This window comes from Syzygium oleosum, unplaced genomic scaffold (assembly GCF_021117445.2).
Source record: "Syzygium oleosum isolate NSW1041296 unplaced genomic scaffold, Sole_v2.1 Sole_v2.05, whole genome shotgun sequence".
NCBI classification, from domain to species: Eukaryota; Viridiplantae; Streptophyta; class Magnoliopsida; order Myrtales; family Myrtaceae; genus Syzygium; species Syzygium oleosum.
The window spans coordinates 15,479,378-15,507,191 of NW_026607489.1; the positions used below are offsets into that span (position 1 = coordinate 15,479,378).

The 27,814-nt window shown below is 38.3% G+C and overlaps 3 protein-coding genes across 5 annotated transcripts; 2 read left to right on the forward strand and 1 right to left on the reverse strand.

Moving 5' to 3' along the window:
• Positions 1–6,471: 6,471 nt before the first annotated feature.
• Positions 6,472–13,113, forward strand: LOC115668855 (homeobox-leucine zipper protein PROTODERMAL FACTOR 2-like). The gene is made up of 11 exons (XM_056311963.1): positions 6,472–6,514; positions 6,935–7,073; positions 7,268–7,337; positions 7,648–8,130; positions 8,221–8,322; positions 9,017–9,217; positions 9,432–9,606; positions 9,753–10,030; positions 10,775–10,870; positions 10,970–11,375; positions 12,735–13,113. Exons 2-11 carry the CDS (start codon positions 6,937–6,939, stop codon positions 12,740–12,742), a joined length of 1,956 nt encoding a protein of 651 aa, XP_056167938.1. The 5' UTR covers positions 6,472–6,514; positions 6,935–6,936; the 3' UTR covers positions 12,743–13,113.
• A 1,194-nt stretch (positions 13,114–14,307) lies between these two features.
• On the reverse strand, positions 14,308–22,262 carry LOC130138286 (uncharacterized). 3 transcript variants are annotated; one of them, XM_056311922.1, is made up of 16 exons: positions 22,079–22,262; positions 21,616–21,756; positions 21,167–21,258; positions 20,424–20,520; positions 20,096–20,139; positions 19,316–19,404; positions 18,471–18,562; positions 18,233–18,379; positions 17,963–18,110; positions 17,770–17,846; positions 17,027–17,098; positions 16,524–16,571; positions 16,318–16,445; positions 16,031–16,190; positions 15,638–15,719; positions 14,308–14,872 (listed from the first exon to the last, which is right to left on the reverse strand). In XM_056311922.1, exons 1-16 carry the CDS (start codon positions 22,187–22,189, stop codon positions 14,823–14,825), a joined length of 1,578 nt encoding a protein of 525 aa, XP_056167897.1. In that variant the 5' UTR covers positions 22,190–22,262; the 3' UTR covers positions 14,308–14,822. The 3 variants fall into 3 exon arrangements, with proteins under 3 accessions (XP_056167897.1, XP_056167896.1, XP_056167898.1); XM_056311921.1 differs by having other exon boundaries at positions 15,638–15,844; positions 16,027–16,190; XM_056311923.1 differs by lacking the exons at positions 14,308–14,872; positions 15,638–15,719 and adding an exon at positions 15,863–15,937.
• Positions 22,263–24,079: 1,817 nt separating this feature from the next.
• LOC115664169 (tryptophan synthase beta chain 1) lies at positions 24,080–27,435 on the forward strand. Its single transcript, XM_030586113.2, has 5 exons — positions 24,080–24,469; positions 25,059–25,415; positions 26,294–26,736; positions 26,816–26,910; positions 27,083–27,435. The coding sequence occupies exons 1-5, from the start codon at positions 24,143–24,145 to the stop codon at positions 27,256–27,258; spliced, it is 1,398 nt and encodes a 465-aa protein (XP_030441973.1). The 5' UTR covers positions 24,080–24,142; the 3' UTR covers positions 27,259–27,435.
• The last annotated feature ends 379 nt before the right edge of the window (positions 27,436–27,814 follow it).

Here is a 27,814-nt window from a genome sequence, read left to right on the forward strand (position 1 = left end):
ATTTTCAAGTTTTAAATTTATTGAGTTGTGATTCTCCTGGTGTTTAGTAATTTTCGCGAAACATTTTAGTGAGTTCAAAATATTTTTCAATTTTATCAATGTTTGGAATGGATTCAATTTACATTGGTTTTTTTTGTCATAATATTATTTCCTTGTTTACGTACTAAATTATTATATATTTTGATAACTTAACAAAATATCTATTTTCGAAATCATATATAGTTGAGCCATTCGTCACTCTGTAATTTGTACCAACTATTTTCATTCTCCACCAATTATTTTAACCCACATGCTCTTAGTGATATTGACTTCTGCCTAGCAATGATATCATGTATTACATCACCTATTTCAACTTTAACCCTATAATGCCTTTGATAAGGTTAACTCTCATCCATTCATTTTACTTGGCCAAAGAATCTCTCTCTTCCAAACAAAATATCTCATTTTAGCTACTCACTTAAGGACACTTGTAGTTTTTGTGTTGGAACACCTATCTCTCTTCCTTTACATTTAATGTTTTTAACCCAACGTCATTTTCTACTTTAAGCTTGTTTTATTTGCTCTCATCTCTTGCAAGCAAACCAAATGTGGCCATATGTAATAATATGATCACATCCCCTCCGATTTTCACCATGTGTTTTTATTTTTTCAACTCAAGGTCATCATTATTTGAACTTTTGTTAATCAATCTTATTTACTAGGTAACTCTTGTGTATTTTACTACATACATTTCCATTTACTTGGCCGTATAATTGGATCTTCATAAGTCTTCAAGTTTCAAAGTGGGAGCCCCTACTTCATTAACTTCAAATTTCTAATTTTCTTTTTCAACTTTGGATTTCAAATCTTGTGAGTAAAAGCGAAGATCCCACACTCATGTTATTTAAAACTTCTATTACAATCTTTCAAGTGTTGGCAAGGTGAATTAGTGGATTCCGCTAATTTTTACCAATGGGTATTGTTGTTTTAAAGACAAAAATTGTTAACTTTCTATTTAGTTTATTTTAATTGAAGGTGACTAAATCTTTGAGCTGCTCAAATCTTTATTTAAACTAAGTGAAAACTCTAGGGACTAAGATATATTAATCTACTCTGTACTTTTGACTTTGTTGGTTGATATTTGATAATTTTGCTTGAATTTGATGAAAAGTATGAGCAAGCATCATTATTGGCATGTTGAGTCACTGTGATGATTTGACTTGTTTATTACATGCCTAAATGTGTTTGATTGATTCCGAGAGGTGTGGTAGCACGTTGGATGTCAAAAACGTGAAAATATGAACTGGGCTTGAAAGTGCTATTTTCGTAATTTTGATTCACCTACCGCTTATACTCGCTTGTCGCTTATACTCACCTATCGCTTATACTCACCTACCGCTTACATCCACTTGCCGAGTATAACCACTTAGCGAGTATATCTACTTGCTGGGTATGACCAATTACCACTTATATTCACTTGCCGAGTATATGCACTTGCAAAGTAATTATTCCTGGACCATGCACAAGATCGAGGGCTGTCCGTTATGGTATCCAATACTAAATTCACAAGTTAGTGGGAAGTTACTTTTGAGGAGGTCTCCAATATTTTTGGGAAGAGTGATTGTGAAAATGATTACACGGATATGAACAGTACTTAGCTCAAGGTAAAATTGCAACCATAAACACCTAAGGTAGTGGGTGCTAGCACGGTGGAGTATGTATAAATGACAATTTTTGTAGTTGCTAAGTTAAACAAGGTGCATGTGCGATCACCTAACAAGTTTGGATGCTATGGTGGTTTTTCCTTAAGAGAAACTTGTGTCTGAGAAATCTTGTGGAGTGACTAATGAGGCAATTAGAGTTGGCCTTCTTATAAAGTCCATGGCTACAGCGGAATCCAAGCACTGCTTGGATTTGGAAGATGTCCGCGGCAATTGAAATGCTCTTAAGGGGCCGTAAGAGTAGCGGGGAAGTTCAGATTCTTAGGAAGAAATTCTAAGTTGGCTCAATTTTTTACTCCACGGTCATATATGCGTTTTGTTTCAAGGTTTCATCTTCTAGCCTAGCTTGCGTGTGTACTGCAACTGACGCCCGTGATTGTGCAGAGTTAGGATCTTGTCCAATTGATGGAGTTCTCCTGCAAATCTTTGGAGAAACTTTCATGAATTGCATCCTGATTAAGAGGTGTCGGATAGCAAAAACCTTGCTGAGAAAAATTTGTGTAATTGCTTTGTGAAATAAAGATACCATTTCACGATAATTTGTAAGAATTAAACAAGTCGTTGTGTGTAATTGGGTACTGAGAATCACCGAGAGTGTTTAAGCGACCCGTCATTGCAATTTCCGTTGTGGTGTTTGTGAAGGGTTCATCAACGAAAAACAATGCAGCGGAATATAGAACCCTAGACAGGATCCATGTGTATATTGAAATCGAAAAGGAATTTCGAAACATACTTTTTGCAGATCGAAGATAAATCGGCAACCGATTGTGTCTGGATTAGCGCCCCAAGTGTTGCGCCTCTACCGGTATCCACACACACGAACGGAATTCTCCAACGATCCACGTGCTAGCGAAAGATCTTGAAGTTCCTTTTTCTTGAACGCCTTTTGATTTTCGATACTCTATCGAAAAACCCTAGACAGAGAACGATTCTCTATCTATTTATACAGCCTCATTATCCAGCGGAATTAAAAGAAGTGGGCCGAGCGATTTGGGCTCGCCAAACCGTCCACCTTTAATCGTACGTTTAATCGTTATCTCATAACGCGCACGACCGCATAGATAATTTAAATAAGAGAATAAATTAAAATATACTTCTTAAGTAGATCAAGACGCACAGAAAATATTAAGTCCGTTCGCTATTGTGTGCGACCCTGTAGGTTCACTAAACATTAGCAGTGTGCTCAAAACTCTTTTTGGCCCACAAGTCATAAGCGGTCTCTAGCAAGACATTATGACTACCTAAGTATAGTGAAGGTTGATTTTCCGACACAACCTAATCCACAACTAATATTAGAGTATCAACCTTGATTGATTCCTAGGGCAGACCACTAACAGTTTGATCTACAGTGAAATCTTATGTCGCTCTCTCCCTGAATTGGGTTACATTGACCAAGCAATATAAATTCGGTATCGGATTGATATAGTCATTCTGTTTTTATTATTATCCAATCGCATATTTTCGCAAGAAAAGTTATACAAAGAATAGTAAGAAATAAGCAATTAAGCAACATGATCAATCAAGCTCAGATCAAAATGATTCTCGTGGGAATCTTGCCATCTGTAGCTTGACCCGAGTCTTCTCCATCTTGTCAAGTTTGTTTGAAGATTTCATTTGACCACCAGGGAATCACGATGCGCATTCATAGCCATAACTACTTATGCTGTCTTATATAGTAATTGAAGCAAAGACAAAATAATGAAAAGTGACTGTCTAGAAGACGTTGGGATAATTTTCTAGGATTTACATTGACCCCGTCAAAACGCTTGGTCTCATACCGGTAAAGCAAGATCTGATTCCTATGAAATCCAGTTGTACCTACGTAGGACCGACACGGAACTCTAACTCTGGACGAAAGTATGCAATCTCAGAAGTATATCAGCTTCTTCATTAACTCCTTGACTGTTGGCAACGTAGTAAAGTATGTTATGTTGCTCGAGCTTATTGAATGGTAACATCTGTGCGCCCAACTTTCCGTCAATCAGTAATCGATTGTCTCGATCGAGCAAATCAAATGAACCCGTGTGAAGTGCTCTACTTGTTCGGCTCCACACCTTTCTTTCCTTTCTTTTTTAGCTGCAACGAGCAATTTCTTAATCAGAAAAGCACAAGAACAAAACCATGGAATGACCCGACAGAACACAGTAGCGGAAATGGTAAAGCATTGTCATTTCTGCATATAAAGAACAAGTACGCGTCCATGCTTGTTCAGTAAAGTTAAGAAGGGCAGTGGCAAAACGACGGGAGTGCCATTGCAATTTGTATAGCTATGCATCTCCAACGTTCTTGCAGATCTTGCATGCTGATTCTTTTTTCTCAATGTTAGTGATTCTCTCAGAAATCGAACAGCTGACTTGATGTGATGGAACTAACAAAAGAAAACGAAAAGGCATATTGAAACCAGTAATCTTAATGGCATGCTACAACCTATTAAAAAACCCATGGATCTGAGTCCAGTCGGCTCGTGTTTTTCAATGTCAATGTTGATAACAAGCTAATGTGATGTAAGAAATTACCAGTCGACAACATTGGAAAGTTTAGTACTGGTGGAACCATTAAGTGCATCATGAGGTTGTTGTGCGCATTAACCCTCATTAAGAACACCGCATAAGATAGCCGCCATAGTGTTTTCTTTAGTAGAATACATTCTTTTTTTGCATACCGACTCACTTTCTTGTTTCCAATGCTTTCCAATTATGCCACATCTGTTTCCACGAATGAACTTAATCGCTGATGGCACGACAGATAGATTATGTGCCTGAACTTTGCAGACAATATGTTAAGATTATAAATAGGCATGCAATTACACACCTGTGAAATTGACATACTTTATGGATGAAAATATTAAATCGAATGGGGAAATGAAAACAATTAGATGAGGTCTTAAATTTTGCATGGAACGATACGATAAATTTACGTACGAGTAAGCAATTACATGCAATTTCACACGTACGAACTCACGTACTTTATGAACGAAGAGATGGATAGGATAGAAAAATATAAAAAACAGACGATGATAAAACTAAAGCTATAGCTATTATAAATACACAAGGCTTTGTCTAGTCGATCAACTTGCTAAACTCGTCGCACTATGTACTATGAATACACAAGGCTTAGATGAACTATATGTATTTCAGATTTGAAAAATGTGATAGTATATAGTGCAATTAATTGATTTTCGATCACATAACCAAAAATTCACCCATAGTTTAGTAATCAAATGTGTAATGTACATCACAACATGTCCCTGAAATGAACAAGCATCCGTCTATGTATGCATTGTATAAATTTATCTGGTCTCCTATTTTCGAAAAACAAAATCAGATAAGTCAAGTTTGATTTTCAAAAGAAGATCATTATTTTAAGATAAAAAGATACTAGCTACGTAAGAGTGGACATCTAACTATCTATTGGCATATCTTATATCTGCACTTTATTTAAAGTCAACTTTATAATCTAATTTGCACCATTTAAATGACTGAAAAAGCGTCGTTCTCAATGCAAAAGAAGTAGAAGTTAAATTAATATCGTTGACAATTTGATAAACTAGATATCAAATAATTAAAAAATTGTTAGAAATGTCATGACCTTTAAGAATAATTTTCGAGAAATTTAATAAGCAATCCAATATGTTTCTATCTGTCAATTGGAAAATGAGGGTATTTTGTTTTCGTTTCAAATTACCGTATTTCTACTATTGAAGCTTGGGTTTGTATCACGAAGTAAAGCTCTACCTTTCGTTCATTTCATCATGAACACTTTCATTGGATTTGGTTCTAAAAAATTAAAACACAAAATATCTTGAACTTCCAACAAAGAAAACAATACTATGGCTCAGTTTATTTTGCAAAAAATGAATAATTTGAAAAACGTTTTCCTTAAAATGATTATCTGTATCGCTTACAAAAATGAATAAATAAAAATATTTTCACTGCACATGAAAATATTTAGACATAAATTGTTGTCTATAATGAAAAGCATTTTCCATTGACTAATTATTTCAAGCGATACAAGCAATCGTTTTTAGGAAAAAAAATTTCAAATAATTCATTTTCCATAAAACAAACGGAGTCTATACAACCTCCTCATTTTTTATTCCTACCAGAAGAAATATCATCGCGATATATTAATTTACAAAAAAAAAAAGAATCATTAAAATACAAATTACTGGACAAATATAATTTATATAAATGAATTTACCCACTTGTCGAATTTCACCTTAACGAAGGTCATCAATATGTGAATCTCATATTCTCCCTCTTACCTTTGTCAGTCATTTACATTTTTTTTTTCTTATTAGGAAAACATAAGATAACGCGGCTTCCCATTTTTCAGCTTTCTGCGTTATCAATTTAAAAAAAAAATCCCAAGAAGAAAAAGAAAGACATGTACCTAAAAAAATTGAATTCACTTAAAAAAATGTTAAAAAAATAAAAAGGAAAGAGAAAAGAAAATCATGACCTTTTCGAGATTGGATTAGGTTTAGACAGGTCTACTCCAAGTCTGGAGTAGGATGAAACAATGCTGATGTGTCAGGCGAGACCATCACCATTCCTAGATTTTATCCCCAAAAAAAAACATTCACTTGAAGTCCGCACTCTCATAGACCAAAACGGACCAATCAAAAATCACCTGAACGTCACACCATCGCGCTTCTCTTTTCGCTTGTGCTCTTCTCCCTCAATTAATTTCGCCCCCTATATATGTGCATGTCTCCATCATCTCTAGTACTCATTCTCAGACACTACAATCACATCAAGACCTAGAGAGAGAGAGAGAGAGAGAGCTGGTTTCTCCATTGCCAGTGGTTTCAGGTGAATCTTTTCTTAGCTTGCATGAGTGTGGATCTTGTAGATATGAGTGTCTCAAGAGGAGGACTTTTTTCCTTCACTTTTTCCAGATCGTTTTAATCTGCTAAAGATTTGTTCAAATCTGTTCTACAAACAATCTGGTTGTGCTGATCATGTCATTTCTCCAGAAGAAACAAAAAAAAAGGATGGGCTTTCTGATGAATTTTGATACACGAATATATTGAGCTAACCCAGAAGGAATATGGTGTGATCTTTTTGCAATATCTGAGTCTTTGATAACGATTTGGTTATCTTGGTCTTATCTTTTTTGCAGCTTCGGTTTATCTTTTATGGGGCTTTCTGTTGAATTTTCTTCTGCGAACTGAAGGGTCTAAAGATAAGGTGAGCTAAACCCAAAAAAATCTCGTCTTTTTTTTCCTGTAGAGATGAATAAAATGGGTGGTGGCGAAGTTAACATTGATGAGGCACTGAAGAGGGAGATCGAAGTCCTCCCGCTCTTTCCTATGGCTGATCTCGAACGTGATCATGCATTGGCCGATCCTCAGCTCAATCCAGTGGAGCAGTAGGGTTTTTCTTTCTTCTGTTTGATATTTTTAATTGCAGAATTTTCTCCTCACATTTGAAAATATATATCTCACCAGCATCTTGTCCTTAGTTTTGTTTTTTGATATGCAATTACTCTTATCTTGTCACTATGTTTCTGTTGAGAAAGTGCTATGACTTGTATCTTTGATTTTTTTTGGCCCCCTTTTACAGGTCTGCGCAATCATATTCCATTCCCGATGAAGGGATGGACCTAGGTTTACAACTTGTTATTGATGCCAAGGTGATTACTTGTCTCATCTCAGCATGCAAAGTGCATCAAATGAACCCTGACGATTGTTTTTCACACTTTTAAGAAGGATGATGATCAGATCCATGAAAAGCGTAAAATAGACATGGGTGTGCAGATTAATTTCATCACGATATTTTAGCCAAACCCTAAAACCCTATTTTTTCAATCGACTGTTGTGTTCATGTTAAAATTCAAAGTTTTCTAATCACGTACTAAATCTCTCTCCAATTAACCACATACGATCGACTTTTTTCAAACCAATGCTCATGCTAACCAATCTCCTGAGCCTTTTGGAGCTCAGCATTCACCACAGGCAAGTGGTGTCTCTGATTGTGCATCAAGCTCAGGTATAGGAGGGGGAGTTGCTAGGGCAACTGATCTATTAATGAAAGTCTCGATAACTACTGAGCCCACAAGGCGATTAATATTTGGAAGATCCCTGGATGCCATGGAGGAGTTAATGACGGTGGCCCAGATGAGAGAACCCTTATGGCAACTCCAAGACGATGGCGTGACGGAACTATTACATGATTTTGAGTACAGATGTGCGTTTCAAAAGCAAGATCCAGCTGTGCAGGATCTCTTCCCAGAGGAAGTGGCCGATAACGAATGGGGGAAGCTGCCAAATAGGCCAAATCCATCCAACACCACTGAATTTCTGAACTCATCCCCCGAGCATGTGCCGAGAGTTCCTACAATAGGAAGGCTTAAGACTGAAGCTTCCCGAGAAACTGCTGTCATCAATATGTCTCGGTTATGTATTGTTGCAATGCTTATGGATGTGGTGGGACTGGTTTCCTTATTAACTAGTCAACATACATAGAATGATTTGTTTTCAACACACTAATGTTCTATTTTTTTGGATCATTCTCAGGATCAATGGTCGGCTAACTTCTCCAACATCGTGTCTAAGCCCACTGTATTAGGAGTCTTGTATCCTGGCACACCAGGGACTTATGATGGGACTTTACAAGTGGTATGTATGAAATTTCTTGTATTTTAACCGTATTATGAGAGTACATGGCTACAAAATTGTTTGTTCATCACCCATATTGTCGATCATTGGAGTTGACGAAATGTACTTAGCCGACTGTTTTCCCTATATCTTTTCACGTATCATATCAACCTATATATGAGTAACGATGCATTAGTATTGCATCAATAAGTTCATGAAAAACCAACATATGTTGGCTGAGCCTTTCCATATCTCCCTCACCATTGTGAATAATTGTCTGAGAATGTCAAGAATATGTTCAAAGCTTCTCACCATTTCCTGATGACAATTGATGTTTTACATGACCTTGTTCAAACTTTAGCATTTAAATTATATACGGAACGAAAATTGCATGAATACATGTCTTTCAGCTTGTGGTTGGGGACAAGGTGCTCACTTCTAGTGAGAACTATCAAAATATTTGACATGTGAACACTACCTTATTTTTTTTCACTCTCAAAATAGAATACGAGTGTGCTATGTCTCTAAAAGTCTGTCATTTATACTGCCTAAACCTCAGTCAATGATTGAAGTGTCGTTTTCTCATCTTTAATTCCTAGATGTAGTTTCAAAGCTAGTTAGACAATGCACCCATGTGTGCAAACTAGAAGTTATATAGATTTAAATAGTCATTTCCAACACTAGCTAATTCTTTTTTCTTTAATCTGTCTCCTAGATGTCTGCAGAATTTCATATTCCTACTGCCCTTGTTCCCGCGAGATCCGTTTACTTTGCTAGGTACTGCAAACAGCTCGACTGGGACCTGTGGGGAGTAGTCGACTATTCACTAGAGTGCATGTTCCCTTGTTCATTCATCAAGTACCAAAGGAGGCCATCAGGTTGTCTGATACAACAATTACCAAATGGTTCCTCTAAGGTTTGACTCTTAAGTTTAATGAATACTCCACACTTATTATGTTCGGTTTAATTGATATATCCATCTATGGATAGCTACTTATGATACATACTGGTGCTTAACAGAAAATACATGCGATTAAACGGGGAATGACATTCGACCAAAATTAAAAAACGGGGAATGACATAATTATAGTTATGTTGCCAACTGTGTTTTACTTTTATGTGCATTTTAGGTCACTTGGCTTGAGAATGGAGGAGTGGACTATGCCTCAATCCATAGCATCTACGGGCCAATTGTTTCCTCTGGATTTGCATTTGGTGCAAAGCGCTGGATTTCTGCCGTCACCAGGCAAGCTGAATGGCTGCAAGCTCTAATGGTGCCTAATCAGAATGCCACATACAACAATGGTAAAACTACTTCACACACACACCAAAAAGAAAAAATAAATAAAACTTTTTTTCTTGTTATTCTTATATTACTAAAATGGTTTCATGATGATTGATGTAATTCCTAGCTAACACCATCTTTATGATTTTCGGCGTATTATGTGCAGTGTTGATATCACAAAGTGGGAGGGAGAATCTGTTAAAGTTGGCCGAGAGAATGATGAGAACTTACCTGAAGGAAGTGAATGGCTGTGTATCAAATATGTGGTCTCCATTGTTAGCAGCAATTGGAGGGAAAGATATGATGGTGACCACCAGGACCAACTATGGCGGAGATATTGGGAAGCCTCATGGATCTTCAATTGCTTTCACCACCTCGGTTTGCCTCCCGTTTCCAGTCAAAAAAGTGTTCAATTTCCTCTCTGACGGGACCCTCCGAGATAAGGTACTGTGCAGTACACATCAATACTTAAAAAAAATATATTAGTGAATGAATGAATGATGGAGTGCAAAATTTGGTGTATTATCATATGCTAATGAGTTGTTTTATTGAGATATGCTTCACTGAGTTAACTATTTCAAACATATAGAACTGCCTATGCATTGAAATGAATAAGTTCAGGTGATCTTTGCTTTGGGCATTGCTGATGGAAAGATTTATTTTCGCTAGTGATGCTGATAGAGATGAAATATTTGTCTTTAGAAACTTCTTTTTTTTGGACGTAATCTTTAGAAACTCTCATGTGCGATTTTTTTTTTCAAATTCAGGCATACATATTTGCCTGTCTCATCAGTCCTCGTACAAAAATGGACCTTAACTTATGGTGATAGAACCATTCAGTAGTCTTATAGGGCGGAGATTTTGACTTTAATTGTGTAAGCGTGCGATCTCATAATGATCTTTATCAATTAAGACACATCATGCAGAAGTTTTTCTTGAATAGCTTCTTGCTTTTGCTTGAATGCTCGTGATCTGATGCATGTATCTGTATGTCAAGTTTCTATACAACTAAACGATTGTTATGGTGAAAGATAATGTTTTCATTGGGTTGACAAAGTTATGCGGGGTGCATTTTTCTGCTCGTGGTGAATGTCGATACCGGAATTATTTCAGCACTCTGGTTAAGTGACACGCTGAACATAGTCTTATATTGGCTGATTTTGGTACTTTTCTCCAACCCTTTTCTAGTGGGATGCTCTTGCTTCTAAGCGAGTCATTCGGGAAGCCACATACATCTCCACAGGAGCAAATCCGGGGACTCGCGTGTCCATTATGCAAGTGGAGGTAAGTTCTAAATCTCTTTTCTTCCTCGCTTCATCAGATAGCATACTCATTAGAAAAACCACATTTAGTTTGATAGCTTTGCCTTTTTTTTCTTGGCAGCCGGCTCTGAACTGTGCCTCCGTCCTTTACTTGCAAAACGCTTACTCGGACCCTACAGGCTCTTATGTTGTTTATGCTCCTGTCGACCATGGAGCGATGGCCTCGCTCTTAGATGGCGGAAACCCGGATACGGTGGTGATTTTGCCTTCGGGTTTCGCAATTCTGCCCGAGAAGCCTACTGTGCTCGGAGGAGATAGCCGCAGAAGTCTCTTGACTATTGCGTTTCACATCATGGACGTGTCCGGAAGAATGCAAGGTAATATACTCCCTCGTGATACAGCTGATGAAGTCTACAAGATCATCACAAAAACTGTCGATGCAATCCAAGCTGCTATGGAGGTTTACATTGAAGCCGACATCTTTCGCGAAACAAGAGTTTGGAGAATGAGACCGAACATTTACACCGGTAAGCATGTTTTTTCTCTAATCTTGCTTCGAGAGTCCGGTTCTTTTTTAAATGGTTCGTTCTAGATAAGTTTCATTATTTTTTTTGTCAATTTTAGATTCTTTGGAGTTATACGCTAAGTTGGTCTTGAAAACAAGCATGACTTATATATATATATAGACAAAGCAAAATGTAGCACAGATTTGTTGCATAATTATACGTGTCTGTGTGTATTTTATTTGTCAAATATTAGCTACCAGATTATAAGGCAAAAGTGTCAAAAAGTCCTAAACCTTTTGCATTGGTGCCAATTTAGTCCTAAACCTTTTTTTTGTGCCAATTCAATCCTAAACTTTTTGCATTTGTTCCAATTTAGTCCTAAACCTTTTGCATTTGTGCCAATTGAGTCCTAAATCTTTTTTTGATGCCACTTGAGTCCTAAACCTTTTGCATTGGTGCCAATTTAGTCCTAAACCTTTTGCACTTGTGCCAATTCAGTCCTTAACCTTTTTTAGCTAAATTAACCGGAAGGACTGAATTAGCACCAATACAAAAGGTTTAGGATTGAATTGGCACCAATGCAAAAGGTTTAGGACTGAATTGGAACAAAAAAAGGGTTTAGGACTCAATTGGCACCAATACAAAAGGTTCATGACTGAATTGGCATCAATATAAAAAGTTTATGACTGAATTAACACGTTTAGGACTCAATTGGCACCAATGCAAAAGGTTTAGGACTGAATTGGCACCAAAAAAAGGTTTGTGACTAAATTGGCATCAATGCAAAATGTTTATGACTTTTTTGACAATTTTCCCCATATTATAATAAATATTTCTACATTTTTTTCACTCTGGGCGAGGATATTATTTAGCACACATTTAGTACATTTTTATTAAATTTATTTGTAAAGCATGTGTTATCAAGATATATAAATTTTTTTTACTCTCTTTTTATTTATGAAATACGACAAAATACTTTGTCACAATGGATACCTATACAAGATTTTCAAACATAGGGGTCATCACTTATTATGCATTTCATAATACTCATCGTTGAGATTTACAGAGTCATGTAATGGAACCCTCTCACATGTGCGTGGTTCAACCTTGCATGACTTTTAGGGGATTTTTCATTTTTTTATGCAACCATATTGAATAAAATGCAAGCAAAATATCTTCCTCAATAATAGTAATGCTAATTAACCTAGTCATCACTTGCGTTGAGAAACTAACCCATGATATGTGGGAGAAATATTTTGCATAGATATATCTTTAAAACATAATTATCATTAGGTGATTTCGTAACATTAGGTAGAGTTGCATGATCCATCTTCTTTTAGATTTTATTGTTAATAATGTCCTTTACCCCTTCATTTTCAGTGCATTGAAGATTCTAGCTGAGTTTGTCGTTAGTGCAGTTGTTCTGGGGGAAGAAAGGGCAAGAGAGTTGGGCTGTGCGGATCCGAAGTATGCCATATGAATCTGTCTGTTGTAAACAAAACTACTGCCAAGTCATTTGCTATAGAATAAAATAAAGCGTGACTTGAACTCTTGTAATGTATCGTTGTCGTATGTTGTGTCTGTTGTATATGTGATGTGTATGTCTGCGAGACTCTCGTCTGTTGTGTGTTGTGAAGCATCTTCTCATAAGGCGTTGGAAGCTATATAAGCTATCTGCTTTGACCTGGGTTTTAAGTTAAACGCTGATGTTGCCATGCATCATTTGGACAAGTGGTTCGCTTATGCTGTTTTATCTTTATGTCGCGATCATATGTTGTGTGTTTAGCAAGGAACATATTGCTATACGTGCATGATCTAGCTCTTCTGACGTTGGATCTTCTAACTCAAGCTGGTGATCCAAATCTGGTGGCAGTCTCATGTATAGCCTAACGAGGCTGGTTTTGTTATTTCACGATGTGCGTGGATGCATTCACGTGCATGGCTCGGTTGCATGCAGAAGATCATTGAAAAGGGCCTTCTCTTTTCACTATTATTGACCTGTTTGCCGGCAAAGTCCAAGCTTGTTTCATTCATTCACTTTCAGTACATCGACGTTTAGAACAGTGAGCTTTATGGCTCCGAAAGCATGCATGAGGGTCACTGTTTCGTTGACTATCTCAGTGCAGTTTGGACCACTTATAAACATTGGATGGCCTGACAATATATTATCCCACAGATTATCGCGATTGCTCATGGGAGTATTTTCCCTGTCTGTGTGGGTCGATATGAATTTAATATCCTTTTCATCCCTAAGTGTTGGAAAGATTTAATGAAACTTGTCGAATAATCCCGACACGACTAAGACAAATACAAACTCGGGGCCGTGGTTAGCTTAGCCACGCGGGTTTGTCATCGCATCTTGACTTATCAATGATGTCGATAAGATAACTTAAGTTGGAAATCTATCCGTCTAGAATGGAATTTCTTGTTCTCTTCATTAAAGAAGGGGAAAAAACAAACATTTCTTATGAATGGAATAGAGAGGCTTTTCTTCCCTAGCAGTCTTACATGCTGAATACGTAGATCGATTACTCTATCCTTGAAAACAATTTTATCTTGCTGGTAACTTTCCAACACCTCCATTGTCTGAGAACTAGCATATTTCCTCGTTGAATTGGTGGAGAAATAATAAATTTGCTGTGAATCTTGAATTCAATTTGGCAACGAGAAAGAAAAAAAGAAAGCAATACATTTATATCTACTTTTCTATTCTATCCCTTAATTATTATTGCTAGTATATTTTGCCCATGAGTAGGATGGTTCAATTCACAGTCCTTGTATGTGCTCATATAAAACGATACACATACGAAACTTTGACTGATTTTGACGTAGCGTCAAATCTAAAGATCGTCTAAAGTGGGCACTTGACTTGGGTCGCAGCCCTTATTGCCTAATTCGCGAAGCTTGCACTTTCATAAGTACGATTTCATGATGTTATATATCACAGATATAATTGGACATAACTCTTTCCATGCTCCGATGCTAGCCTTGGCTCACAGATGTAATTGCACTTTTCTAGGTACATCGTATGCAATAACAACTCCAATTTTTTCCGAGTTCAGTAACATCATGACTGAAATTGCGAACTACACACAAATCTTCAACTACTTGATCTCTCTCTCGGGTTGGATATGTGGCAAGCCTTTCGCTCTTGAAGGAGGCTGCGCTTCACCGGCATACCGGAAACATAGGTTTTCCTCTTTTTCTTCGAAGCAGGAAATGACATGAAAATGAAACCTGACCCTGAAGTACAGGTTTTGCTGCATCAAGAGACAACCTATTGACAACCTATACTTAATGGAAAGGATATACAGGGAGCTATTCAACACCAATTCTTTTCCCACAAAAAAAAAAAAGCAGTGTAGCAGCGAAATACTCTGGAAGAGAACACAAGATCACTGAACTGAACTGTTGATTTCAATTAAGAGCTTCAGAATTGCAAGCCTTTCTGGAAAAACCTCGCAGCCTTCATCTACTGGGGAGGATGTCGGTAAATGAAAAATCATGGAAAGGTGGACCTGTGATGTGCAAAAATAGCGAATGCTGAATGTAAACTGCAGTTCCTTAATCATTCACTCCATTGCTTGTTCGATTAAGTCAACATAGAATGCATGGACCAAATGCTATGCGGAAACCATGACAAGGTCCAAACGTTGGAAAGGATGCAGATGCTATGACCATGCATAAATGTAGGCTAAGATCCCTAGGAGATGTAGCTTTTGGGAGAAGAGCCTAGGATCATAGCCTTTCATTGTCTGAAGATGCCTTGGAACTTAGGGGTTTTCAGCAGATTCTGAGTAGGTAAGGAAAAGTACACAACTTTAAATGGGTAATGTGTAAAAATTCAATTACATTATTTAGTTCTCAAGTACACTTCACCCATCCAACGGAATGATATATCTAGCAATTTTAGGGCCTTATAATGTGCCAATTGAATCCAAATAAGAATCTTCTTTGATTTCTTTTTCTTGCTTAGAAGTGGTTATAAAACCAATCTCTACTAACCTGTGTGCCTCCCAGGAAGCAACTGAAAAGAAAAATAAAAGCATTGTCTGGAAGGAAAAAGCACATGCAAATAGTGTGCAAACCTTGATAAGTGGTGTCATGGCATAATTAGCTAATTTACTCTTTGATCACTTAATGCACTTCTGAGAACGGAGTGCCCTTGAAAACAGCCACTAAAACCGCCCAAATTTCCTTCTCTATTTTGAGATTTTTAACTTGATTTCTGAATCTTTTGTCACCTCTCAGCCAAAAAAAACAAGGAAGAGGAAAAAACTAACCTTCTTGTTCTCCTAAAATGTAAAACGGAACATGTGTATTCATCTTTGTGCAACCTTCACTCCAGTTAACCACACCAGGGCTCTGCATATGTTCATCTGAAGGCTGTGAGGGCCCCAAGACAGATATACAAATCGCAGGCTCACTCATAAGACCTAAATAATCTCGTGCACGCCTCCAAACCCGGTCATCTGATATTCGAGATCGTGCTACCTGGTCAGGCAAGAGCGACTTAGGGAATTTTAATCGTTGACAATCTGGCATTGATGTTTAACAAAGTACACCACAGACCTGGGAAAATACTAAACAAGGACAAGATATCACATGAATACATACACAAAAGCATTTTCTCTTACTGCGGTCGTCAAACATTTTGATTCAGATCGACAACCTACCTTGCCTAAGGACACACGTGCCCTTGGAAGCAGCTCACGATGGTAAGTAGCAAGCTTTGCAATTGCTGTTATCACAAAACACAGAAGCCTTGCCTGTGATGACTTTCTAGATGCGTCACCATTGGATCCAACAGCCAAATCCTGCCTTAGCCCAAGACGACTTCACAAATAATTGAGAAATAAACTTTATGAGTAGTCTGGTAGTGCTAAAGGTGACACCAGCTAGTAATGGATGAAGCATTTCAAAGTGTCCACGGTAAGGGCCCAAAGGTAATGGCGCAGCTTACCTTGATGAAAGATTTTCATATAAGAGTAGCTCTAAGCTCTCAAAAAGCTCACGAGCAGCATCTTTGTGAGATCCACCTCCTCCTCCATGCTCCCCAATGGCCCAACACAGTTGTAGCGCCAACTCTGTCTAGAGAAGAGAATAGCAATTAATTTTGCCATTTGCATAATTTAACTGGAAGCAGAAATATGGAGGAAATTCTCTGACCTTTGCAGGACTATCATAAGCTTCTCCAAGCCTATCCATGATAGGTTTCTGCAAAGAATTTGGATATGTCCTTAGATAAGGCTTAAATAAGGTGTATACTGAAGATAATCAACAACTTCCCGTCAGAAAACTGTCATTCGAGTAAAACAAAGATTGTGCCCTCTGAAACCATAAGGAATGTGGTGATAGGATGAAAATGTTCTGTTATTGTCATTCCATACCACAGTCCACACATGAAAGGTAGACCATCAAAATGGTGGCTGAACAAATCAATTTACCTACGTACACATAGCTCCTTCCTCTTTCTATATTCAAGTCGTATAGAACTGTATTGAGCCTACCAAACGTTTGGGCAGAAGAAACCACTCCTAAATACGGAATTATGAGCTTGCTCTTCATTGACATGACATTACTGTTAATGCTGCCTGATCACTGCTAGGACTGGCTGAACTAAACTACCAAGCAGAAAGAATATTGGAACAATTCTTCCGACAGAATATTACCTTCAGAAGAGCGACAAAGTTTGGAGAACGCTGAAATGCTGCAAGCATGAATTCCAAGAGCCTCTTTTGAACCTACAGTGGAAATGGCAAATACCCAAACACTTCAAATAACAGTGTAGTATTTGTATGCATGCAAATTCAAAACATCCAAGCAAGAAAGGATGTTATATAGGATGTGAAAAATACTGTTGTTTAGATACAAAGATGTAATTGATCATGCTCTACCAAACAATAGAACATCACATTAAAACAGTTACAAAGTATATCACATTTGCATCCAAAGGAGCTATTGAATTGTATAAATGGACCTATTTCACAGGGTCATCCATTAGAAAGATCCATTACCATAAAACGAGAAAATTCCTGAAAATTATGGTCTGAAAGGAGCTGGTGACTTGTATAATTAGAGCTAATTCACCAAGTCATTCATTAAAAAAGCTCCATTAAACTAATATGAGAAACTTCCTAAGAAATTATAGTTACATTTTCTTTTCTTAACTCTTACCAATATGCTCTGTAAAGGCAGTTCAGTGTAATCAGAAATAAACAAAGTTTACGTCTTGCCTATCAGGTGTTTTAAGTTCTTCTCAAACTGCATAGGATATGCTAGTTTAGGGTCACTAGATCCTACTAATCTCTAGTTATAACAACTACTCTCACCTTATACTTCACTACTTAATACTTGTGCAACAGTAAGGAAAATGCAAATGAAGTTTATTAAACACATTATATTAAGGAAGTACCTCATAGGAGAAGGTCTTGTCTGGAAATATTTTGGAAATTCTGGACATTAGCAGGGGAATCAATGCACAGATCAAAGCTGCGAATGCGAGAAAGTTCAAGGAAAAATGGTGAGACACAGTTAAGCTCTTCTACAAACGAATCACAAGAAGACAAATAGCGTGTACTCAGCTAATGTTAGGATTCAAGACGTACAGTCATTCACTTCTCGTAGAGCTATAGCAAAATAAACATCAAGGAGCCTGGGAGCTATATGCAATGCTTGTTTCAGCCGCTCAGACTGAGGGTTATTTATTGCAGCCTGTAGTGCAGCTGTCATCCCTGGAGAATTCCAATGACGTTCCTACAACATAACTTTTTATGGTTAATAGCTCATCCATACTCTCTCTCTACCGAACACTAGCTCCATATTAAGAGTGAAGATGATCTGGAAACAGAACAAGATTTGAGAAAGAAAAGCCTTACAGCAAGGCCATCGTTTTCATCCTTCAGAAGTTCGAGAAAAAGAGGGTCGGCAACATCAATCGTGTTGTTATCCTCAGATTCAGAGTCTACTCCTCCATCGCCGATGGTTGATCCAGTATATGCTTCATCCATGAGAGCAAGTAACATCTGCAATCATAAAAATTTGTGTGCCCTTAATTGAACAATGCAGCAGTAGAACAACCTGACTTCTTCCAGCTTTTTAAGTGCCAGAGATAACCTCAGGAGCCGTACTCTTCTGAATTGAAGCTATGCTGCTTCCAATAAGAGATCCGGAGCTTCGTTCTACCTTCTCTAATGCCACAACCAAAACTAGAGTGGACAAAAAGGAAAATGGTAAATTCATACGAGTATGAGCTTAAGAAAAGAAAGACAAAGTGTTCGTGCAACCAACAATTACAGCAGATGCTATACAAGCATTTGAATGGCTTTCTTTGTATGCCGACTGGTCAATCTACCCAGAGAATTAGACAAATGCACATTCCTGCACCAAATATCTACAACAATGTGTGCACAGGTGTTTTTATAGTGTGTGTGTGTGTGTGTTCAGGAAAGGAGGGGGGGGGGGGTTTGGGGGGAGAGAGAGAGAGAGAATTCATATTCATCTGTCACAAGTGTAGACAAGAGTTGAAAAAGAATTTGACAAGCTTTACCTCAAGCATGGAATAAACTTGCAGGTATAACTGTAGTCCCTGACCCACTGAACTACAGAACAGAACCAGCAAGCAGCACCATCGTCAAACTAACCTAAACATCTACAGGTCAAACTCTATACTTCCTCCATACATTCTATTATGATACTGTTGTCTCCAAATGAAAACTTGGAAACCCCTACTAAGTTTTTCTTACTTTACTTTTAAGAAAGTTCAGACGTTACATCAGCTCCCCATCATGATTAAGTCCATGCATGCCATGATAGCATCCTAAAATCAACATCTATATGGCTGACAAATTTATCAGATCATAAGGGTCTGTGTGGACTACTAGTTGAACCATAAAGCAGTAAGGAGTTCGGGCCATCAAAACGATGCACGTGGTATAATGTAGAGAATGCTGCAAATCCACCTGGTAGGTCCATTAAAGATGGAAATAGAGGAAGAAAAGATCCAATGGCTATCAACCCAGGAAAAATTTTTATGAATGATTTCTCCAACCTGCAGTTTTAGACATGTCAATCCTGATTAGTTGATCTTCCATCAGATATTAAAAGCCTAGCAATTCATTGTCCAAACAGTTCAACGGAAGAAAGTTTAGAGGACACAGCAAAGCTCCCGACCCCTTATGTAATTCGAACTATACCGTACATTTCTCCGCATATAATCTATTGGAGGTTGACATTAAAAGGAAGTCCTACTTCTTTTAAAAGTCTTGACATGACTCATCCAGTTTATAACCTACCTTATCATGCTTCCATTGTCATCCTGACTCATTCCCTTGTAAAATAATCTCAACGATAAATTGCTCTTAGAATACACGTATAAGCAATTTCTTCTCCCCTCAATACCATCTGAAGGTAAGTCTTGTGTGGGGATGAACAAGCAAGATCTTGTTTGCATACACCAGAAAATAAGCCTAAAGTACCAAAGGTTGCTTCCAATTTCCATCTCCAAAACCTAAATTTTACAACCTAAATTCTGAGTGCTCCTACTCACTTTCTACACATGATTTCTTCTCTCCAATCTTAAACTTTCCTAACTAATTAAAGTTTAACATGCGCAACGTACCAAAATGAAAAATAACTAGTGTCCTGACTATGAGATCCACAAACAGTATGGCTAGCTAAGCTGGCAAGACTCGAGATATTGGTTGGACTGACCAGCAATTAAACAGTGGTGGAAAACTTACTTCTCTCCATTCCAGGCAATCAACTTCAGCAACAGTGGGAAAAACTGCAAACACATTATTGTGTCATCAGGATGTTGTTGATTGATTTCCAGATTTATTGTAGGCATAGTTACCATAAAACTAATCATTTTTAAATGAGAAGAGCACGGTGTACATTTTTATGTAAATGCCCCTTCTTTCAGTTTCTGCTTTTGATTAATTTCTCACATGAAGCTGGCCAAATCAGAAGTACTGCATCATACGAAAGATGCTAACTAGAAGGCTATAATGGATTGAGTGACAAATACCAATATGCTGCAACCATCAAGAGCAACAATTAGTGTTATACCTGTGGGAGCAATGAAGGAAAAGTATGCAGAAGTTTCTTCTTATATGTATTAAGAAAATCAAGTGTGGCTTCTGCAACCACCGGATCAGCAAATTCACTGCAGAAGCATCAGGATAAGAATTAAGATTCACATCCCCAGGAACTAATCTGCACTGACTCATAAATATTCAAGGACAAGCCTTCAGAATGGAAGAGTTTGTAAATGATTGATCTATGAAAGCTAATCGGCAGTGGTTGGGATCATTTTTTCGTGGATACAAGAAAGCTTATCCATCGCATGTAAAAAATAAATGACAACAGCTTTACTCTTTAGTAATTCACACCATCCAGACAGCCACGGCCCATGGTACCATGGAAACCTTATTCCAGGCCTTCAAGAGGCTATAGTGGTCATTGGGTGTTCATTCGCCATTTCACGGGATTCGCAGGTTTAGGGAAAATTAAGTAGGGTCATTTTATAGGAAACCGGAGGATCAATCATCTCAGATAACTGATGCCATATGGCATATTAATCAGACTTCAAAAAACCTGGCTGATGGTAATATTATTGAGAAGAACAAGATCACAAAATCAAATTTCTTGGTCTTTTCAGATAAGATATTTCCAATTGGTGGTTTTCTGCTGAGTGCCTCTCTGCTCTGCTTCCAGACCATGTGGCTATTAGTGTATGTTATTTGTCAATATCCTTGAAAAAGTGAAGCCACATCTTGATGTGCAAATGACATGGATAGATAGGTCATTACCGGCTCAAGCATGATCTGAAGAAAGTCCGTAGGCTTGTATCAGCATCGTGAAGGACTACTTCCCCAAAGTCGAGAAAGAATTGAAGAATCGCCTGCATATAGTAGGACAATGAATACCATACAATAATTGACCATTCATGCGGGTGAAATAAGCATATGGATATTTAGACGGTATACCTGGCTGCATTATGAACAAACTATGACACATATCCTTCCTAAAAACTGCTCTATTAGTATCTCCAAAACCACACTGTACATCCCCACATTAGAACGAGGATGAAAGATGATGCAAATGTAAGATGCTTTTAGGCAATCCGATTTTCTCTCTCTATACAAGGACATATTGAGCAGTGAGCATTGCCAAAATTCGTGATCATATAAATCCATGGCATTTAAAGCAACAGGACAAGTACAATGCACAAGAGAGGTCGCGGGGAATGATATCGAACCAGCAAGAGAAGGCCGTAAGACGTGCTGGATTGAGACAAGGAAGCCACTGCCCGTTGAAAAAGCTTACTGATCTGAGGATACACCCTCGCAATGAGATCTTCCGAGCTTTCAGTCTTGCACAGTTCATACAACCTCTTCACCTGTCCAAACAATAGAACAAGAACAAAAGAAAATAGAACCGCTTCGTAAGTATAATCAATTGGCGGACGACAGAAAAGAGTGACAGAGCACGTGTATCGAAACCGTAACGATTGCTCGACGAGCTCATCCGAATTCCCTACTGTAGAAAACGCAAAACTACGGTTCATTCAAGCTTCGTTCGGGCTGATTCTTCGACATCGCCGCATGAGGAAGCGAGCGCGGGCACGAGCACCGCTCGCGGTTCACCTCCTCCCTTCGCCACGGAGCAACCGAACGGGAAAAGAATAGGATAGGCAGAGGGAACGAGAAGGAGAAGCTCACCGAGTGAAGAAGGGACGGATCGGAGGCGGGATCGCCGGCGAAGTTGGAGTCCCTGGCGCTGCTCGACAAGGTCCGGAGGTGGAAATCCCAGTCTCCGTTTCGATCCGCCATTCGAGCTCGGCGCTGTCGCAGGAAAGCTTGTTGATGGGCGAATCCCACCAACTGTTTGCGGAATTGCGCTCAAGGTGGTGATGACGATTGATAAAGAGGGGCGCGAGGCAACGGTGAAATTGTTTTTTCCCTCGTTTTCTTTTTTTCTTTTTTCGTCTTTTGTTGAATATGATCGATTAAAATTTAATAAAAGAGAGTTTCCAGGAAAAAAAAAAGTCATTCGAAGAGTAAAATGCAAGAAAGAAAGTTCCAAGAAATTGAATAAAAGAATATTCCAGACAATTGGCTAAACAAAAAAAAAGAATTATTTTAAAAGAGCATACTTGATCATGATTGTTTTGTGATTAATATGGATGATGATTCAATGCATCTACGTGATATCAATTTTTTTAATCAAATTCAAACTCAATTCAGTAAAAGAGTTATGAAAATTAATAGAGATTCGTCGGTCCTATTTGCGTTAAATTTTTGTTTCTACCTTATTCATTTAGTTAAAGTATTATAATAAAGATATGGTTTTATCATTTCAATTCCTAGATTTAGATTCCAATTCAAATTTCACAAGTTTTGGTAGAATGATCAATTTTATGTGATGGTTATAGTTTCAACTCACCCTTTCCTTGTATTTAGTTTGGGACTAAATTAATCTTTACGAAAAATGGAATATATTCATTTTCAAATATTTTTGTCTTTATTTTTCAATTATGGAACTTTTTTATTTGGCAATTATATCTTGTTAAAAAAATGAACAAATTCATCTTTACTTTGTTTTTCTCATGTCACTTTTATAATAGTCTAATTTTGCACTTGCTTCTCAGTAACATCTCCAAGCAACACCATCTCAACACAAAAATTACTAAACCGTTTCTTTACTATATTTAAGATTTGAGATTATTTGTTTGGACTTGTGTTATGTTAGAGAAAAAATATGCGACAGGAAGTTGAGATAGTAAATAGATTAAAATAATGTAATTTAAGTATAGGGCATCGCACTATGCCAAATTAAAATACGAAGTGGTTTTTATCTCTCGACTTATTATTTGAAATTAGGGTTCTACCTTTTCTTATAAATTCTAATTATAACTATTCAAAAGAATTCTGATAAATTATACTTTGATTGTTTCAAACTTAAAGATTTCGAATGGTTTTATGTATTTCTTCCTAACAAAGGTGGAAGTTTAAATGTCGTAGAATTCACAAAAAAAAAGAGAGTTAAAAGTAAAATCCATGATAAATACCCCATCCTAGCACAGAAATGCTTCCTAAAATAAGCGAAAATTTCAATTAAGGGCTTGAAATGCCCTTAATTCTTATATTAAGGCCCTAAAGTTGACTTTATTTCAAATAAGGATCTAAAGTGTCCTCATTCTCTCAAATAAAGACATGAGGTAGACCTTATTTCAAATAAGGATCTAAAATGGCTATGTTATTCTCAAGAAGGACCTGGCATTTTCGTCTTTGCTTTTCTGATTTTTTTCCTTTTTTCTTCCTTTTTCTAATTTCTTTCCATAAATAGAAATTTGCATGTGAGCTTCATAATAATTTATGATATCGGAGCCGCGGTAATCATAATCATTTTACACAAAATGTAAAATCATTTTTTCAGAGAGAGAGAGAGAGAGAGATTAAGCCATGTTAATCTAAAAAAGCTATATTTACAACATTTTGGGACCTCTATTTATTTCTAGATAAACCTTTTCCCCCATGCATACATGGCAAGCCCAAAATTGCCAAGTGGTGGGTGAGTCACGCAGAAGCAAAAAAATTACCTAAAAAGGACCACAAAAAAAATCCTGCACTAAATGAAATAATAAATATTTGTCCATATATTAATTCCATGGAATCTCATGCCTCGTGGAGAAAAACAAGACAAAAGCCTCCTCAGAATCCACAGACGACATCAACCTCTTCCCTCTCTTTCTCTCTCTTCCCTCTCTCTCTCTCTCTACGCCTATGGCCGCCTCCATTAAAGCTCCTCCCTCATCCTCCTCGGCCCACGGACTCCCGACCCTGCGCCGCCGGTCCCAGCCATTATCGCCGTTCAAACCGGCGAATTTTGCAGTCCGCCCGTCTCCGGCCCGCCGGCTCCGATCCGCCATCTCCTGCACCCTCGCCCGAGACGCCGCCGTTCGGATGGAGGAGCCCGCCCGGCTGCTGAGGCCCGACTCGTTCGGCCGGTTCGGGAAGTTCGGCGGGAAGTACGTCCCCGAGACCCTGATGCAGGCGCTGTCCGAGCTCGAGTCCGCGTTCCATGCGCTCGCCGGGGATGTTGATTTTCAGGTTCTGTCGACTTTTCTTTTCAAAAAAGTTCGCTTTTTTTCCGCGAAATGGGTTTGTTTTGTTGCTTGTAAATAAATTTTTTGGCGCTGTTTTTAGCGTTCTTGTTCGTGTTTTTGACTCGTCGCTATATTGGTTATTCGATTTGAATTGAGGCAATGGGCTAGCCGCTGATTGATGTATGCACTAAGGAATTTTACTGTAAAGTAAAATATATTGGAAGTTGTGTTTTTTACTGGATGATGGAGATGTTTTAAGCTCTTGAAATGATTGGTGGAGGCTTTTCTTTGACATTGTTTTTTCTGTTTTGCTTGAGCAGTCTACTCGGAAAAATGCATGAGTTTTTGCATATATAGAGAAGATTAGTTGTGATCATGTATCATGGATGTCTTTGAATCCATCCTTCTTTTCCGCATAGGTATCGATTTCTCTGTCGGTCATTTGACAGCACTTTAGCCCGGTTCATTGACATCTTTAGCTCATTTGCTTTCTTGCGTTTCCAGCTTTCTGTCATACATCTCTCATGAGTTTGTGCGTATTGTTGTTTTGGCATTTTGGAGTCCTTCCTGAGATGAATATGTGTTTGTCGCAGAAAGAGTTGGATGGGATTTTGAAAGATTATGTTGGTAGGGAGAGTCCTCTTTACTTTGCAGAAAGGCTCACGGAGCATTACAAGCGCCCAAATGGTGAAGGGCCGCTCATATACCTCAAGAGGGAAGATCTCAACCATACCGGAGCTCACAAAATCAACAACGCTGTTGCTCAGGCTTTGCTTGCAAAGCGACTGGGCAAAAATCGGATAATTGCTGAAACTGGAGCTGGTCAACATGGAGTTGCAACTGCTACAGTTTGCGCCCGCTTCGGGTTGCAGTGCATTATATATATGGGTGCCCAAGATATGGAGAGGCAAGCACTCAACGTTTTCAGAATGCGTCTTCTTGGAGCCGAGGTGCGCTCTGTGTATTAGCCCTTGTGCTATATTGTACCCCCGTGATTTATCGTATGTGGTGATGGTGGTCTGACTCTGTGATTATTGAAATCTTAGTTTGCTTCAAATTGTCATGTTGCATGAAGTTGGAAAATCTTGCAGGCCTGTGGCCATTTACCTTTGTCCGAAAGCTGTTAGTTTGGATTTTAATACTCCTGTACATGAGCATTCAACGTAATGATCAATCTTTGAATTGTTCTTTGGAATCCAAGATCCAGCACATATATGGTGAGCAGGTAGTCTGTTAATCAAATTCATATTGAGATAAACACTGCGATGGAAGGAGCCTTGATGTAATAATTCAGATGTCATGAAAATTCTTATTTCATTATCAGAGCCGGCGATTAGAGGCAGCTATTAACAAATCAAATGTGAAAGGATTTGCTGGATGCTGCAAAATCAGCTATTTTCTGTATCTGCCCTATTTCTGGCGGCAGGCTTCCTTCTAGCTGCTGCCATTCTCAGTTCTGCCCCTGAAGATTCCGCTTTTCTTATTCTACTACTTTTTTTTTTTTGGTCAGATCTTATTCTACTACTTTTTTTTTTTGAGACTTTATTATTATTCTACTACTTGAAGATACTTTTTCTTGCTAATTGGGTTTGTACTTGGAGCCTTGGACAGTACTTGAATTTAGGCTTCGTGCACTGTACAATATATTTGGTGGCTACTGCATTATTAGGAGTTGGTGAAAGCTTAGCTCTGTCTGCCAGTGTTTAACAACTCTTTATATGAGCAAGATTTGAATGAATGTCCACTCTGTGATGCTCCCTTCAATCAACATTCATTTCCTCTTTCATTGCATTTGTTGAAATCATAACATATATGTTATCATATTCAGGTTAGACCAGTGCACTCTGGAACAGCAACATTGAAGGATGCTACATCCGAGGCTATCAGGGACTGGGTGACAAATGTGGAAACAACCCATTACATTTTGGGTTCTGTTGCTGGGCCTCATCCATACCCGATGATGGTCAGGGAGTTCCATGCAGTGATTGGTAAGGAAACCCGGAGACAAGCTGTTGAAAAATGGGGCGGAAAACCAGATGTGCTTGTTGCCTGTATCGGGGGAGGATCAAATGCCATGGGACTCTTCCATGAATTTGTTGATGATAAGGATGTTCGGTTGATTGGCGTGGAGGCTGCAGGTTTCGGCTTGGATAGTGGTAAACATGCTGCCACTTTAACTAAAGGGGAGGTTGGCGTGTTGCATGGGGCCATGAGCTACTTGTTACAAGATGACGATGGGCAAATAGTTGAACCCCACTCGATTAGTGCAGGGTAAGTAACATCCTTACTTTCCCTTTGAGCTGTCTATAGTGTCCCTCCGATGACACTCTTTCTTTGACATCCTATAAAGCTTGGACTACCCTGGAGTTGGACCTGAGCACAGTTTTCTGAAAGATATCGGACGTGCTGAATACTATAGCTCTACTGATGAAGAGGCATTGGAAGGTCAGGGATCTCTCTCTCTCTTTCACACACACACACATTTGTGGCTTTGATTTTTTGCGTGCTTATGGAAGAGTACTTCTGTACTGTGAGGTGAGAAAGTCCCTGGTTTTTGGGTACAGTGTGATCTGACTAGTTTTGATATTTTCTTCTCTTGTTTTTTTGTATGAGGCAGCTTTTAAAAGATTATCACGGCTCGAGGGCATTATCCCTGCCCTGGAAACATCCCATGCGCTGGCTTTTTTGGAGAAGCTGTGCCCAACTCTCCCCGATGGAGCTAAGGTCGTCCTAAACTGCAGTGGCAGAGGGGACAAGGACGTTCAAACGGCCATTAAATACTTGCAGGTTTAGTTTTGTGATGACATCTCATCTATGTGCCATCTTCTGTTTCAGATTCAGTGGGGGGTTTTACATCGGATTCTTAAATTGCTTTCAACAGCTTTAAAGAACAGATTTTGATGTGCTTTTTGTTTCTTGTATTATATGACATCAGATCTGAATATAGTTCTGTTTTCAATTGGCATTCAATTTAATGATCCTTCCTTACAAAGGACCAAATTGCTACGGTTGGCTCGCGGGGTTGGCTCGCGGGAATGATGAGCGATCTATGAATACCTGTATCCATGAATACCGTGTCTATCTTCTCTTTTTCTCATCTATTGCCATGGCCATTCGCTCGGCAAAACGAGTGATACATCTGTCGTTCCCTTTTCCATCTAATCGGGCGCACGGCCTTTTTCTTTCTTTGTTCTTTTCATAACCAATTGATTACTCCCAATGTTATCGGGGGAGAACGGCGCCAAATTTGCTGTATCTTAGCATCCCTCTTATGCAATCGTGGTTAGGAATGCCAAAGCATGAAATGTGCGAAACCGAATTCTCTTGATAAAGGATTATAAGACAGAAA